The sequence below is a fragment of the Pipra filicauda genome, unplaced genomic scaffold (assembly GCF_003945595.2).
Source record: "Pipra filicauda isolate LSUMZ 115617 unplaced genomic scaffold, ASM394559v2 scaffold90_size2875636_pilon, whole genome shotgun sequence".
Lineage (NCBI taxonomy): Eukaryota > Metazoa > Chordata > Aves > Passeriformes > Pipridae > Pipra > Pipra filicauda.
The window spans coordinates 2,861,078-2,875,432 of record NW_024105098.1 but is presented as its reverse complement, the minus strand read 5'-3'; the positions used below and the strand labels follow the sequence as shown (position 1 = coordinate 2,875,432).

The following is a 14,355-nucleotide window of genomic DNA, read 5'->3' as shown; positions in this document are numbered from 1 at the left end:
TTCCCCCTCACATTTCCCATCCTTTTCCCCTCACATTTCCCACCCTTTTTCCCTCACATTTCCCGCCCTTTCCCCCTCACATTTCTCACCCTTTCCCCTCAAATTTCTCACCCTTTCTCCCTCACATTCCCCACCCTTTTCCCTCCTCTTTCCCACCCTTTCCCCTCATTCCCTCCCGGGCTGCCCCCGGGTACGGACGTGCCGGAGGCGGCTCCTCGGCCCAGCCCTGCCATGGACTGGTTCCACTGCAACCGCTGCTATCGCCAGGAGGGCACCCAGTTTGCCGTCACCAGCTGCGGCCACATCTTGTGCCAGGCCTGCGGGGGCACAGGTAAGAAACACCCTGAAACCGAGGGAGGGCGTTTGAACCCTGGAAATGCCGAGAAAGGGGGAATTTCGTTCAGTTTACCCCCTCAAAACGAGGGGAAAATGGCGGCTCGAGACGGCAAAATTGGGTTCCTCTCCCTCAATTTAAACCCCTAAAACATCAGGGAAAAAAAAAAGAGGGTTTTCCCTCATTTTAAATTCCTCAAATGATGGGAAAAGGGGGATTTTCCCTCAGTTTAAACCCTTAAAGTGGTGGAAAGAGAGGATCCCACCTCAACTGAAACCACTAAAATATCGGGGAAAAAGAGGGTTTTCCCTCAATTTAAGTTCCTCAAATGACGGGAAAAGGGGGATTTTCCCTCAGTTTAAACCCTTAAAGTGATGGAAATGGCAGATCCCACCTCAACTGAAACCCTAAAAGGCAGGTCTTCCTTCAACCGAAACACTTAAAATCTCGGGTGAAAAGAAGGGGGATCCTCCTCGGTTTAAACACAAAACAATGGAAAACAAGGAGGGTTTTTTTTGCTGAATTTAAACCTTCAAATCCACCTTTTTTTCCTATTTCCTCACTTTTATTTTCTCTCCCTCTCCTACAGGTCCCTGCCCCGTCTGTTCCTCCGCCTGCCGATACCTGCTCCTGTCCCACCAGGCCAGTCGTGTCCCGTGTGTCCCCCGCCACCTTCTCCCCTCACCCTCACCCCTTCCCACCCTTCTTCTCACCTCTTTTCTCTCCCTTTCCCTGCCCTTTCCTCCTCACATTTCCCACCCTTTTCCACCTCACATTTCCTGCCCTTCTCCCCTCACATTTCCCACCCTTTCCCCTCACATTTCCTGCCCTTTCCCCCTCACATTTCCCATCCTTTTCCCTTCACATTTCTCACTCTTTTCCCCTCACATTTCCCACCCTTTCCCCCTCACATTTCCCACCCTTTCCCCTCACATTTCCCGCCCTTTCCCCCTCACATTTCCCATCCTTTTCCCTTCACATTTCTCACTCTTTTCCCCTCACATTTCCCACCCTTTCCCCCTCACATTTCCCCCCTTTCCCCTCACATTGCCTCACCCTGTCCCGCACAATTCCCCCCCCCTTGCCCTCACAATTCCACCCTTTCCCCCTCACATTTCTCACCCTTTCCCCTCACATTTCTCACCCTTTTCCCCTGACATTTCCCACCCTTTCCCCCTCACATTCCTCATCCTTTCCCCCTCACATTTCCCACCCTTTCCCCCTCACATTTCTCCCCCTTCTCCCCTCGCATTTCCCACCCTTTCCCCCTCACATTTCCCACCCTTTTCCCCTCACATTTCCCACCCTTTCCCCCTCACATTCCTCATCCTTTCCCCCTCACATTCCCTACCCTTTCCCCTCACATTCCCCGCCCTTCTCCCCTCAGATTTCCCACCCTTTCCCCCTCACGTTTCCCACTCTCATCCCTCCCTTTTTTTCTCTCCCTTTTTCCGCCCCATTCCCAACAGATGCGCCCCCAGGATAAGCTTTTCTTCAAGAGTCCAGCATCCATCGCCCTCAGGCACCTCTCCCACATCTCACAGGTGAGGAGGACACGGGTGACGGGGGGATGAGGACTGGAACCCTGGAATGGAACCCCGGAATTGTTAAGGCTGGAAAAGACCTTTATGATCCTCAAGTCCGACCATAACCCGCCACCACAGTCACCACTGAACCACATCCTCAAGTGCCACATCCCCATTTTCTGAACACTTCCAGCCTCTTCCAATGCTTTACAACCCTTCCCACGGAAACTTTTTCCTGGTGTCCAATTTAACCCTCCCCCGGCACAACCTCCAACTCCTCTGTGTCCCCTTAACCTCCTTCTTCAACACTGATCACAGCTCTCACCACGTATTTCAGTGGCACTGAGGTGCCTGTACACACAACCCCGGCCTTTCCCAGCTGGAATTACCCTGGGAAAAGCTCCCAGGATGTGGGGGACGAGGGGGATGAGGATAGGGGTGATGAGGGGGATGAGGATGGGGGTGACAAGGGGACAATGGTCCAGCCCTGTCCCTGGTCCCCTCATGGGTGAGGAGGACATGGCTGACAAGGGGGATGAGGATGTGGGTGACAAGGGACCGATGCTCCAGCCCTGTCCCCATGAGGAGGACATGGGTGACAAGGGGGATGAGGACATGGGTGACGAGGGGGATGAGGATGGGGGTGACAAGGGGGATGAGGATGGGGGTGACAAGGGGGATGAGGACGTGGGTGACAAGGGACCGATGCTCCAGCCCTGTCCCCATGAGGAGGACATGGGTGACAAGGGGGATGAGGACGTGGGTGACAAGGGGCCGATGCTCCAGCCCTGTCCCTGTGAGGAGGACATGGGTGACAAGGGGGATGAGGACATGGGTGACGAGGGGATGATGCCCCAGCCCTGTCCCCGCTCCCCTGGCAGGTGTGGCGGTTCCAGATGTCCCAAGTGCAGCTGCTGCTGGAATCTCTGCGGGACAAGGCTCGCCGGGCGCAGGCGGCGCTGGAGGAGGCCAAAGAGGAGCTGGCGGAGAGGAGGAGGTGAGGGAGGGACCCCTCCCTGCTGGGGGGGACACAGGGGGGTCCCACCTGGGGGTTCCCACCCCCCCTGCCCACCATTCCCTCTCCCCTCCCAGGCAGGTGGAGTCTCTTCGCCGGGAGAACGCGGAGCTGCGCCGAGCTCAGGTGACCCCCCCCAGTTCCCCCCCTGCCCTTCCCGTGCCCCCCTGGCCCCCCCAAAAAAACTGCCCCCCACCTCTCCCCGCAGCTCTCCCCGGGCTGGCTCAGGGGCAGCCGCAGCAGCACCCCCCGCCCCATCGGCATCACCTCCCCCTCGCAGTCAGGTAAAGGACCCCCCCACTTTTTTAGGGGGGGGTCCTCCACCCCCCTAAACCCTCTCCCCCTCATAGGAGCCCCCCCTAAATTCCTCCCTCCCTTCCAGTGACCCCCCAGCCCCGCCGGCAGCTCAGTGGCCAGGTGGTCAGGTGAGGAGAGGTGGCACCCCCCAAGTTTAGGGTGGGGGGCCCCCCAAGTTGCACAGGAGGGGGGGTCCCCCAACCCTCCCCGCTCCTTCTCTGCAGCCGCTCGGCCCCGCTGGAGCCCCCCCAGTCCCGCAGCACCCCACTATGGCAGGTGAGACCTCCCCCACCGCCCCCCCAAACGGGGGGGACCCCAAAAAATAAGGGGGGGGTGTTTCCCACAATGCTTTGCGCCCCAGCCACAGGTGGGCGGAGCCTACAGGGAGTCAGGGACACCCGTGGTCTCCAGCGTGGGTGAGCAGCCCCAAATCCCTGAGGTTTTACCCCAAAATGCTGCCTCAAGCCCCGCCCACTTGGCAACAAGCCCCACCCCTCAGGCCCCTAAGCCCCTCCTCCTGCTCCAAGCCCCACCCCTTGATTCAATGCCCCTCCCCTCAGCTCAAGCCCCTCCCCTCAACTCCAAGCCCCACCCCTTGGCTCCAAGACCCTCCCCTCAGATCAAGCTCCACCCCTTGGCTCTAAGCCCCTCCCCTCAAATCAAATCCCACCCCTTGGCTCTAAGCCCCTCCCCTCAGATCAAGCCCCGCCCCCCGCTTTAAGCCCTGCCCCTTCATTACCCCACGCCGTTTCCCCTAATGACTCTTTTCCTAAGCCACGCCCCTTTTGCACCCAGGCCGCACCCCTTTACACCCAAACCCCTCCCCTTTACACCCAAACCCCTCCCCTTTACACCCAAACCCCTCCCCTTTACACATAAACCCCGCCCCCTCCCTTCACCACGCCCCCTTCTCTCCCTCCACCCAATCCCAGCCCTTGTATCTGTAAGCCCCGCCCCCTCCCTTCATAGCCACGCCCCTCCCCGCTACCCCGACCACGCCCCCTCCACCTTAACCCCGCCCTAACTCCGCCCCCAGCCCCGTCTCCAGTCTCCGCCCACGGGCAGGGCCGCAGGTGAGTGTCCAGGTGTGGGGGGGGTGGTTTTGGGGGATTTTGGGGGGCGGACCCCCCTGACCCCCCCCCTCCCTCCCCCAGGGCCACCCCCGGACCCTCCCTGTGGGTCCCCTGGGCCACCCCGGCCCTGTCCGGAGCCGCCTCTCCTGGTGAGACCCCAAAACCCCACGGGGGGACCCCAAAACCCCCTGTAGGACCCCTGTGGGTGTGCCCCTGCTCTGGGGGGACCCCAAAACCCCCCCGTGCCCCCCTAATGCCCCTTTTATGCCCCTTTTCCCCCCTCAGTGCCCCCCATGACCCCCTGTAGGGCCCCATAAATCCCTTTGGGTCTGCTCCTGCTCTGGGGGGACCCCAAACCCCCCCTGTGCCCCCCTAATGCCCCTTTTCCCCCCTCAGTGCCCCCCAAGACCCCCTGTAGGACCCCATAAGCCCTGATGGGTGTGCCCCTGCTCTGGGGGGACCCCAAAACTCCCCTGTGCCCCCCTAATGCCCCTTTTATGCCCCTTTCCCCCCTCAGTGCCCCCCAAGACCCCCTGTAGGACCCCTGTGGGTGTGCCCCTGCTCTGGGGGGACCCCAAAACTCCCTGTGCCCCCCTAATGCCCCTTTTCCCCCCTCAGTGCCCCTCAAGACCCCCTGTAGGACCCCTGTGGGTCTGCCCCTGCTCTGGGGGGACCCCAAACCCCCCCTGTGCCCCCCTAATGCCCCTTTTCCCCCCTCAGTGCCCCCCGTGACTGGGACAAGCGAGGGGCAGGTACTGGGATGGACTGGGAGGGCTTTGGGGGGGGACTGGGATGAACTGGGAGGGGGTTCAGTGGCACTGGGAGGCACTGGGAAAGGGATTTGGGGGGGACTGAGAGAGGGACTGGGGGCTTTGGGATTATACTGGGAGACACTGGGACAGGGATCTGGGGGCACTGGGAGAGACTGGGATGAACTGGGAGGGGCTTCAGGAGCTGGGAGGGACTGGGAGGGGGATTTGGGGGGGCTGGGAGGGCTTTGGGGGGGACTGGGATGAACTGGGAGGGGGCTCAGTGGCACTGGGAGGCACTGGGATGAACTGGGAGGAGGTTCAGTGGCACTGGGAGGCACTGGGAGGGACTGGGAAGGGATTTGGGGGCACTGGGAGGGACTGGGAGGGGTCGTTGGTTCGGTGGCCACCCCCCAAATGCAGTAGCCACCCCCCCAAATCCAGTAGCCAACCCCCAAATCCAGTAGCCACCCCTCAAATCCAGTAGCCCCCCCCCAAATCCAGTAGCCACCCCCCAAATGCAGTAGCCACCCCCCCAAATCCAGTAGCCACCCCCCAAATGCAGTAGCCACGCCCCCAAATTTGGTACCCATGCCCCCAAGTCCAGTCGCCACCCCCCAAATCCGGTTGCCACTCCCCCAAATCCGGTTGCCACCCCTCAAATTCAGTAGCCACGCCCCCAAATTTGGTAGCCACGCCTCCAAATCCAGTAGCAGCCCCCCCCAATCCGGTAGCCACTCCCCCAAATGCAGTCGCCACCCCCCCAAATCCAGTCGCCACCCCCCAAATCCAGTCGCCACCACCAATTTCCCCCCCTCAGGGTCCCCCCCCGTGGCCGGCGCGGGGCCGTTCCCGGTGGGATCGGGATCCCCTCGGGATCGGGCCGGAGCCCCGGCGGTAGCGGAGCCGCGGGAGGATTCCCGGGAATGTTGGGAGAATTCCCGGGATTCCTGGAGAAGTTGGGAAAGGAGGAGAGTTCAAAAAAAAAAACCCGCCGGTTTTGGGCCGATTTGGGGCTGTTTTGGTGGTTTTTTGAGCGCCTTTGGGGGTCCGGGGGGGGCGTTTGGGGGGGTCCTGAGAGGGAGGGAGGGGGATGGGGGGGAATTTGGGGGGGCTCGTGGAAAGGGGGGGGGTTGGGGGGTCTTGAAAGAGGGGGAGGGGACCCCCAGGGTGGGGGGGCTCACGAAATAGGGGAGGGGGTGGTTGGGGGGCTCCTGAGAGGGGGGACGGGACGGGGACCCCTCGGGTTTGGGGGAGGCTCCAGGGTGAGAGGGGGGCCCTGGGGGGTCTTTGGGGGGGCCACGGGGTCCCAGCACCCCTAAAACCCCTTTAGGACCCCAAAAACCCTTTTTTCCCTCCAACATTTATGGGGTCCCCGCCCCCCCGGGCCGCTGGGGGGCGCCACACGCCGTCTTCACGCGGCCGCTGCGGCCCCGCCCCTCTCTGCGCGGATTGGCGGAGAGCATAGGCGGAGGCGGGGCTTGGGGGAGGCAGGCGCCTGCCATTGGGTGATAGTGAAGGGTGGGGGCGGGACCTGTGCGAGACGGAGTCGGATTGGTGGAGGAGAGCGCAGGGGGCGGGGCGCGGGCTCCCTCCCGCGCGCGTGCGCGGCTCGGCGTGCGTCACTTCCGGGTTAGCGGCGGTTTCCGCCTCCCGCCGGGCCTGGAGCCGCCCCGGGACCCCCAAAATACCCCCGAGACCCCCCGGAACATCCCCGGGACCCCCCGGAACCCCCTCGAGACCACCCGGAACACCGCCGGGACCCCTTTGACACCCCCCCCCCCCGAGACCCCCTTAGACCGCACTTAAATCCCCCCGGCCCTCCCCGGCACTCCCTTCACCCCCTCTGAACCCCCCCGGACCCTTCTCGGGCCTCCGCGGCTCCTCCCCCGCCCCCCCCCCCAGCACCCCCCCTCCTCCCTTCAGCCCCGGGTCGGCGCGGGGGGCTCCCGGGGATGCCCCCCCGCCATGTGGTACATCATGCAGAGCATCCAGAGCAAGTACTCGCTGTCCGAGCGCCTGATCCGGACCATCGCCGCCATCCGCTCCTTCCCCCGCGACAACGTGGAGGAGCTCATCGGCAGGGTGAGACCCCCGGGGGGTTTGGGGGGACCCTCATCGGCAGGGTGAGACCCCCGGGGGGCTCAGGGGGGGACCCTCATCGGCAGGGTGAGACCCCCGGGGGGTTTGGGGGGACCCTCATCGGCAGGGTGAGACCCCCGGGGAGGGGAGAGGGTGGGCTGGGAGCCTGGTCGGGTGGGTTCGGAGACCCCCGGGGTGGATTTGCTGACCCCAGGGGTGGTCCCTGTGCCCCCCGGGGTGGTCCCTGTGCCCCCCGGGGTGGGTTTTCTGATGCCGGGGCGATCCCTGTGCCCCTCGGGGTGGGTTTGCTGACCCCGGGGTGGTCCCTGTGCCCCTGGGATGTGCTGCTGACCCCAGGGTGGTCCCTGTGCCCCCAGGGTGTGTTGCTGACCCCGGGGTGGTCCCTGTGCCCCCGTGGTGGTCCCTGTGCCCCTGGGGTGTGTTGCTGACCGCGGGGTGGTCCCTGTGCCCCCAGGGTGATCCCTGTGCCCCCGGGGTGTGTTGCTGACCCCGGGGTGGTCCCTGTGCCCCCAGGGTGGTCCCTGTGCCCCCAGGGTGGGTTTTCTGACCCCCTTGTGGTCCCGGTGCCCCCGGGGTGTGGGTTTTTACCCCGGGGTGGTCCCTGTGCCCCCGGGGTGTGTTGCTGACCCCGGGGTGGTCCCTGTGCCCCCGGGGTGGTCCCTGTGCCCCCAGGGTGTGTTGCTGACCCCGGGGTGCTCCCTGTGCCCCCGGGGTGTGTTGCTGACCCCGTGGTGGTCCCTGTGCCCGCAGGGTGCGGACGTGAACTGCCTGCACGGGACGCTGAAGCCGCTGCACTGCGCCTGCATGGTGGCTGACGCCGACTGCGTGGAGCTGCTGCTGCAGAAGGGAGCCGAGGTGGGGCTGGGGCAGCACCAAACCCGGGGCAAAGCCAGAAAAACACGGAGTTCCCGTGGGAAAAGGGGCCTGGGAGGGCGGGGGGCAGCGGTGGGTGCCGAGGGGCAGATGGGGGGTTTGGGGTCGGGCTGGTTGGATTTTGGGAAGAGGTTCTTCCTCCCCCCCCAGAGCGGGGTCGGGCACTGGAAGGGGCTCCCCGGGGTTTGGTCACGGCCCCAAACCTGCCAGAGCTCAGGGACGGGGTTGGGATGATCCTCTCAGGGGTTGGGATTTGGGACTGGGGGGTTTTGGGGGGTCCTGAGCAGGGTCAGGGGTTGGACTGGATGATCCTGGTGGGATTTTAGGGGAGGGTCCTGTGCAGGGTCAAGGGTTGGACTCGATGATCTTTGTGGGACTAGTGGGACTTTGGGGGATTAAACTTAATTAAAGGTTAGGTTTAACTTAAACCTAAACTGAGCCTAATTTAAGGTTAGGATTAGTTTAAACTTAAAGGTTTAGGTCAGGTAAGGTTTAGATCAGGTTTAAGTTAAGATCAGGTTTTGATCAGGCTTAGGTCAGGTTTTGGTCAGGTTTTGGTCAGGCTTAGGTCAGGCTTAGGTCAGGTTTTGGTCAGGTTTTGGTCAGGTTTAGGTCAGGTTTTGGTCAGGTTTAGGTCAGGTTTAGGTCAGGTTTTGGTCAGGTTTTGGTCAGGTTTAAGTCAGGTTTCGGTCAGGTTTAGGTCAGGTTTAAATTCAGGTTAGATTTAGATTAGGTTTAGCTCAGGTTTAAACTGAGTTCAGGTCAGGTTTGGGTCAGGTTTGGGTCAGTTTTGAGCCAGGTTCCAGTTAATCTCAGCCCTAGGCCGGGTCTAACCCGTGTCCCCGCAGCGCAGGTGAACGCTCTGGACAGGTACAGAGGGCAGGTTTAACCCCTGTCCCTGCAGGTGAACGCTCTGGACGGGTACAGAGGGCAGGTTTAACCCCTGTCCCTGCAGGTGAACGCTCTGGACAGGTACAGAGGGCAGGTTTAACCCCTGTCCCCGCAGGTGAACGCCCTGGACGGGCACAGAGGAGGGTTTAACCCTCTGGTCTAACCCCTGTCCCTGCAGGTGAACGCTCTGGACAGGTACAGAGGCCAGGTTTAACCCCTGTCCCTGCAGGTGAACGCCCTGGATGGGTATAGAGGGCAGGTTTAACCCCTGTCCCCACAGGTGAACGCCCTGGACGGGTCCAGAGGAGGGTTTAACCCTCTGGTCTAACCCCTGTCCCCGCAGGTGAATGCCCTGGATGGGTACACAGGCCAGGTTTAACCCCTGTCCCTGCAGGTGAACGCCCTGGACGGGTACAGAGGAGGGTTTAACCCTCTGGTCTAACCCCTGTCCCCGCAGGTGAATGCCCTGGACGGGTACAGAGAGCAGGTTTAACCCCTGTCCGTGCAGGTGAACGCCCTGGACGGGTACACAGGCCAGGTTTAACCCTTGGTTTAACCCCTGTCCCCGCAGGTGAACGCCCTGGACGGGTACACAGACCAGGTTTAACCCTTGGTTTAACCCCTGTCCCCGCAGGTGAACGCCCTGGACGGGTACACAGGCCAGGTTTAACCCTTGGTTTAACCCCTGTCTGTACAGGTGAACGCCCTGGACGGGTACAGAGGGCAGGTTTAACCCCTGTCCCTGCAGGTGAACGCCCTGGACGGGTACCATCCAGTTTAAAACACTTGGTTTAAAACCCGTGTCCCCGCAGGTGAACGCCCGGACGGGTAAGGGCGAGGTTTAAAACCCTTGGTTTAAAAACCCCTGTCCCCGCAGGTGAACGCCCTGGACGGGACGAGGAGGGTTTAAAACCCTTGGTTTAACCCGTGCCGCGCAGGTGAACGCCCTGGACGGGTAAACAGACCAGGGTTTAACCCCTGTCCCCGCAGGTGAACGCCCTGGACGGGTACAGAGGGCAGGTTTAACCCTTGGTTTAACCCGTGTCCGTGCAGGTGAACGCCCTGGACGGGTACACAGACCAGGTTTAACCCTTGGTTTAACCCCTGTCCCCACAGGTGAACGCCCTGGACGGGTACAGCCGCACGGCCCTGCACTACGCGGCCGAGAAGGACGAGGCCTGCGTGGAGCTGCTGCTGGAGTTCGGCGCCGACCCCAACGCGGCCGACGGCAACCGCGACACGCCGCTGCACTGGGCGGCCTTCAAGAACCACGCCGAGTGCGCGCGGGCGCTGCTGGACGGCGGCGCCCTGGTCAACGCGCGCGACTACAACGCCGACACGCCGCTCAGCTGGGCCGCCATGAAGGGCAACCTGGAGAGCGTGGCCGTGCTGCTGGACTTCGGCGCCGAGGCGCGCGTGCGCAACCTCAAGGGGCAGAGCCCGGCCTCGCGCCTCGTGGCGCTGCTGCTGCGCGGGCTGGGCTCCGAGCGCGAGGACTCGTGCCTGGAGCTGCTGCGCCGCGCCGCCGGCCACCTGGAGCCCTGGGAGGCGGCGCGGGACCGGGACCCGCGGCTCGGGGACAGGCTGGGGGCCCTGGGCGCCGCCCCCGGCAGCCTGCAGGGGCTGGCGCGCTGCGCCGTGCGCCGCAGCCTCGGAGTGCGCTTCCTGCCCGAGGCTGTGGAGCAGCTGCCCCTGCCCACCAGCCTCAAGGAGTACCTGCTGCTCCTCAGCTGAGGGACAGGAATCCTGGAGCAGTTCCTCAAGGAGTACCTGCTGCTCCTCAGCTGAGGGACAGGAATCCTGGGGCAGTTCCTCAAGGAGTACCTGCTGCTCCTCAGCTGAGGGACAGGAATCCTGGAGCAGTTCCTCAAGGAGTACCTGCTGCTGCTGAGCTGAGGGACACAAATCCTGGAGCAGCTGCCCCTGCCCACCAGCCTCGAGGAGTACCTGCTGCTCCTCAGCTAATGAAAGCCTTGGAGCAGTTCCTCAAGGAGTACCTGCTGCTGCTCAGCTAATGAAAGCCTTGGAGCAGTTCCTCAAGGAGTACCTGCTGCTCCTCAGCTGAGGGACACAAATCCTGGAGCAGCTGCCCCTGCCCACCAGCCTCAAGGAGTACCTGCTGCTCCTCAGCTGAGGGACAGGAATCCTGGGGCAGTTCCTCAAGGAGTACCTGCTGCTGCTGAGCTGAGGGACACAAATCCTGGGGCAGTTCCTCAAGGAGTACCTGCTGCTCCTCAGCTGAGGGACAGGAATCCTGGAGCAGTTCCTCAAGGAGTACCTGCTGCTCCTCAGCTGAGGGACAGGAATCCTGGAGCAGTTCCTCAAGGAGTACCTGCTGCTGCTGAGCTGAGGGACACAAATCCTGGGGCAGTTCCTCAAGGAGTACCTGCTGCTCTTCAGCTGAGGGACAGGAATCCTGGAGCAGTTCCTCAAGGAGTACCTGCTGCTCCTCAGCTGAGGGACAGGAATCCTGGAGCAGTTCCTCAAGGAGTATCTGCTGCTGCTGAGCTGAGGGACAGGAATCCTGGAGCAGTTCCTCAAGGAGTACCTGCTGCTCCTCAGCTGAGGGACACAAAATCCTGGGGCAGTTCCTCAAGGAGTACCTGCTGCTCTTCAGCTGAGGGACACGAATCCTGGGGCAGTTCCTCAGGGAGTACCTGCTGCTCCTCAGCTAATGAAAGCCTTGGAGCAGCTTCCTCGAGGAGTACCTGCTGCTCCTCAGCTGAGGGACAGGAATCCTGGGGCAGTTCCTCAAGGAGTACCTGCTGCTGCTCAGCTAATGAAAGCCTTGGAGCAGTTCCTCAAGGAGTACCTGCTGCTCCTCAGCTGAGGGACACAAATCCTGGAGCAGCTGCCCCTGCCCACCAGCCTGGAGGGGTTCCTGCTGCTGCTGAGCTGAGGGACACAAATCCTGGAGCAGCTCAAGGAGTTCCTGCTGCTGCTGAGCTGAGGGACAGGAATGCTGGAGCAGCTGCCCCTGCCCACCAGCCCACCAGTTCCTGCTGCTGCTCAGTTGAGTGCAAACCTTGGAGCAGCTGCCCAGAAGGAACTGCTGTCCCTCAGCTCAGTGAAAACTGTGGAGCAGCTGCCTTTGCTCACCTGCCACGAGAAGTCCCTGCTGCCCCTCAGCTCAGCGAGAACCACGGAACAACTGCCCAGGAGAGCGTTGCTGCCTCTCAGCCAAGCGAAAACCTTGGAGCAGCCTCCTCAAGGACTGTTTTCTGCTCTTCAGCCAAGCAAAAACCTTGGAGCAGCCTCCTCAAGGAGTATTTTCTGCCCCTCAGCTGAGTGAAAACCTTGGAGCAGCCTCCTCAAGGAGTATTTTCTGCCCCTCAGCTGAGTGAAAACCTTGGAGCAGCCTCCTCAAGGACTGTTTTGTGCTCCTGAGCCGAGTGACAAAAACTCTGGAGCAGCTGCCCAGGAGGAACTGCTGCTCCTCAGCTGAGAGACACTCTTGGAGCAGCTTCCTCGAGGAGAAGGTGCTGCTGCTCCGCTGAGTTCCCTCCTGGAACCAGCAGTGCCCCTCCCATGGCAAATTATATCCCGGCTCCTGCATTACCACGGCCTCTCCTTCCCGGTTTTTTTCCGCCTCGGGGGGGGAAAAGGAAGGATTTCTGGGGTTGGGGAGGACAGGGAAACTCCTTCTGGGGAGGTGGGAAATGAAGGGAAGGTCCTGTGGGACCCAGAGGAGCTCCAGGCTGGAATTCCATGAGCTAGAATCCCAAGAACAGAGGCAGAGGAGCCCTAGGCTGGAATTCCATGAGCTAGAATCCCAGGAACAGAGCCAGAGGAGCTCCAGGCTGGAATTCTGTGAGCTGGAATCCCAGGAACAGAGGCAGAGGAGCTCCAGGCTGGAATTCCGTGAGCTGGAATCCCAGGAACAGAGGCAGAGGAGCTCCAGGCTGGAATTCCATGAGCTGGAATCCCAGGAACAGCCCTGGCCCGTCACAGCCAGGGCGGGGGGTCTGCAGCTCCCTCTGCCCTGGAGAGGTGCAGTTTTCCTTCATTATCCGTGATTTTGGTGCTTTTGAAGTGGCTGCAGGGGGGCAGGGGGGGAGGACACCCCTCAGGTTATTCCCAAGGGCAGAGGAGACGTTTCTCCCCCTCTGGAATGGCCCAGTTGGAGCAGGAGATGGGGGTTCCCATCCCATCCGATCCCACGGGATCAGCCACCTCTCTGAGCTGGAGCCTCCCCCTCCCACCCTTTCCTTCCTCTTTGGGGGGTTTGGTTTTTCGGGATCATTCCTGATGCCCCCTCCAGGATCCCCTGGAGCTGCTGCTCCGCGCTCTCCAGGGGGAAACCAAACCCTGGGGGAGGCTCAGGGAAGGAAAACCCAACTCCGGGTCGTGTTCCTGGCTGTGGTGGGGGGAAATCAGGGCTGGGGGGCTGCGTTTGCCTCCCCCAGGGAGCGATTCCCCAGGGGCTGGAGCACAGTTTAGGGGGGAGTTTATTGAAGCATCCCAATTCCGGGGGGTTTCCCACTGAAGTGCCCACCCTGCCCTCCCACGGGACCCCTTTTCCCTCCCAAAAGCCCCCCAAAAAGCCGACCCCGAGGGTCCTGCTTTCCAGAGGGTTCCAGAGGGTGGCACAGGGACACAGGGGGGTGTCACACAGTTTAGGGGGGAGTTTATTGAAGCATCCCAATTCTGGGGGGTTTCCCACCAAAGTGGTGCCCGCCCTGCCCACCTGCAACCCCTGCAGGACCCCTTTTCCCTCCCAAAACCCCCCCCAAAAAGCCGACCCCGAGGGTCCTGCTTTCCAGAGGGTTCCCGAGGCTCTGGGGGGTGGCACAGGGACACAGGGGGCTGTCACACAATTTAGGGGGGAGTTTATTGAAGCATCCCAATTCCGGGGGGTTTCCCACTGAAGTGCCCACCCTGCCCTCCCACAGGACCCCTCTTCCCTCCCAAAAGCCCCTAAAAGTCCCCCAGAAAGCCGACCCCGAGGGTCCTGCTTTCCAGAGGGTTCCAGAGGCTCCAGGGGGTGGCACAGGGACAGGGGGGTGTCACACGATTTAGGGGGGAGTTTATTAAAGCATCCCAATTCCGGGGGGTTTCCCACTGAAGTGCCCACCCTGCCCTCCCACAGGACCCCTTTTCCCTCCCAAAAGCCCCTAAAAGCCCCCCAAAAAGCCGACCCCGAGGGTCCCGCTTCCCAGAGGGTTCCAGAAGGTTCCCGAGGGTTCCCGAGGCTCCGGGGGGTGGCCCGGGGGGGGGTCACACGCTGGGCACGGGGATCTTGCGGCTCAGGTGCTCCATGTGGGCCGTGTCCGAGGTGTCCAGCTCCGTGTGGTACTTGGCCAGGATCTTCAGGATGGGCCGCAGCTTCAGCCACCACTGCTCCTTGGGGAGGCGGTGCCTGGGGGAAAATGAGGATTTGGGGGGAGAAAGGGGGTTTGAGGGGGGAAAGGGGTTGGGGAAAAAGGATTTGGGGGGGAAAAAGGGGTCTGGGGGGGGAAAAAGGGGGTTTGGGGGGGGAAATGAGGATTTGGGG

General features: G+C 62.1%; 3 protein-coding genes across 17 annotated transcripts in view; 2 read left to right on the top strand and 1 right to left on the bottom strand.

The window, feature by feature from the left end:
* The first annotated feature begins 150 nt into the window (after window positions 1-150).
* On the top strand, window positions 151-5,979 carry LOC113982292 (RING finger protein 212B-like). Of its 3 annotated transcripts, none has more exons than XM_027710358.2 (13): window positions 151-331; window positions 924-976; window positions 1,804-1,878; window positions 2,742-2,857; window positions 2,953-3,001; window positions 3,156-3,159; window positions 3,258-3,300; window positions 3,397-3,448; window positions 3,534-3,588; window positions 4,209-4,245; window positions 4,327-4,394; window positions 4,966-4,997; window positions 5,815-5,979. In XM_027710358.2, exons 1-13 carry the CDS (start codon window positions 232-234, stop codon window positions 5,893-5,895), a joined length of 765 nt encoding a protein of 254 aa, XP_027566159.2. In that variant the 5' UTR covers window positions 151-231; the 3' UTR covers window positions 5,896-5,979. The 3 variants fall into 3 exon arrangements, with proteins under 3 accessions (XP_027566159.2, XP_027566160.1, XP_039247081.1); XM_027710359.2 differs by having other exon boundaries at window positions 3,084-3,159; XM_039391147.1 differs by lacking the exons at window positions 3,156-3,159; window positions 3,258-3,300 and having other exon boundaries at window positions 2,719-2,857.
* Window positions 5,980-6,632: 653 nt separating this feature from the next.
* ASB8 (ankyrin repeat and SOCS box containing 8) lies at window positions 6,633-12,419 on the top strand. 12 transcript variants are annotated; one of them, XR_003538721.2, is made up of 5 exons: window positions 6,633-7,079; window positions 7,848-7,952; window positions 9,978-10,571; window positions 10,626-10,712; window positions 10,767-11,246. XR_003538721.2 is itself a non-coding variant. In XM_039391172.1 (5 exons), exons 1-4 carry the CDS (start codon window positions 6,963-6,965, stop codon window positions 10,824-10,826), a joined length of 840 nt encoding a protein of 279 aa, XP_039247106.1. In that variant the 5' UTR covers window positions 6,633-6,962; the 3' UTR covers window positions 10,827-10,852; window positions 10,972-11,246. The 12 variants fall into 12 exon arrangements, 11 of the variants coding, with proteins under 11 accessions (XP_039247106.1, XP_039247105.1, XP_039247104.1 ...); XM_039391172.1 differs by lacking the exon at window positions 10,626-10,712 and having other exon boundaries at window positions 10,803-10,852; window positions 10,972-11,246; XM_039391171.1 differs by having other exon boundaries at window positions 10,680-10,733; window positions 10,972-11,246.
* Window positions 12,420-13,793: 1,374 nt separating this feature from the next.
* The window catches only part of LOC113982296 (ATP-dependent 6-phosphofructokinase, muscle type-like), a 15,265-nt gene continuing 14,703 nt past the window's right edge, over window positions 13,794-14,355 (bottom strand). Inside the window, exon 17 of one of the 2 annotated variants that reach the window (XM_039391158.1) lies at window positions 13,794-14,220. In XM_039391158.1, the coding sequence (XP_039247092.1) occupies window positions 14,079-14,220 (142 nt within the window). In that variant the 3' untranslated portion in view covers window positions 13,794-14,078. The remainder of the gene's footprint in view (window positions 14,221-14,355) is intronic. The other variant, XM_039391157.1, reaches the window with a different exon arrangement.

Excerpts from the sequence above, each read along its gene's own strand:
- ASB8 (XM_039391167.1), top strand. The coding sequence starts at position 6,963 with ATGTGGTACATCATGCAGAGCATCCAGAGCAAGTACTCGCTGTCCGAG. Across the intron at positions 7,080-7,847 it reads TGGAGGAGCTCATCGGCAGG|GGTGCGGACGTGAACTGCCT; the intron begins GTGAGACCCCCG and ends CTGTGCCCGCAG. Across the intron at positions 7,953-9,977 it reads TGCTGCAGAAGGGAGCCGAG|GTGAACGCCCTGGACGGGTA; the intron begins GTGGGGCTGGGG and ends CTGTCCCCACAG.
- LOC113982292 (XM_027710359.2), top strand. The coding sequence starts at position 232 with ATGGACTGGTTCCACTGCAACCGCTGCTATCGCCAGGAGGGCACCCAG. Across the intron at positions 3,160-3,257 it reads CACCTCCCCCTCGCAGTCAG|TGACCCCCCAGCCCCGCCGG; the intron begins GTAAAGGACCCC and ends CCTCCCTTCCAG. Across the intron at positions 3,589-4,208 it reads ACCCGTGGTCTCCAGCGTGG|CCCCGTCTCCAGTCTCCGCC; the intron begins GTGAGCAGCCCC and ends CTCCGCCCCCAG.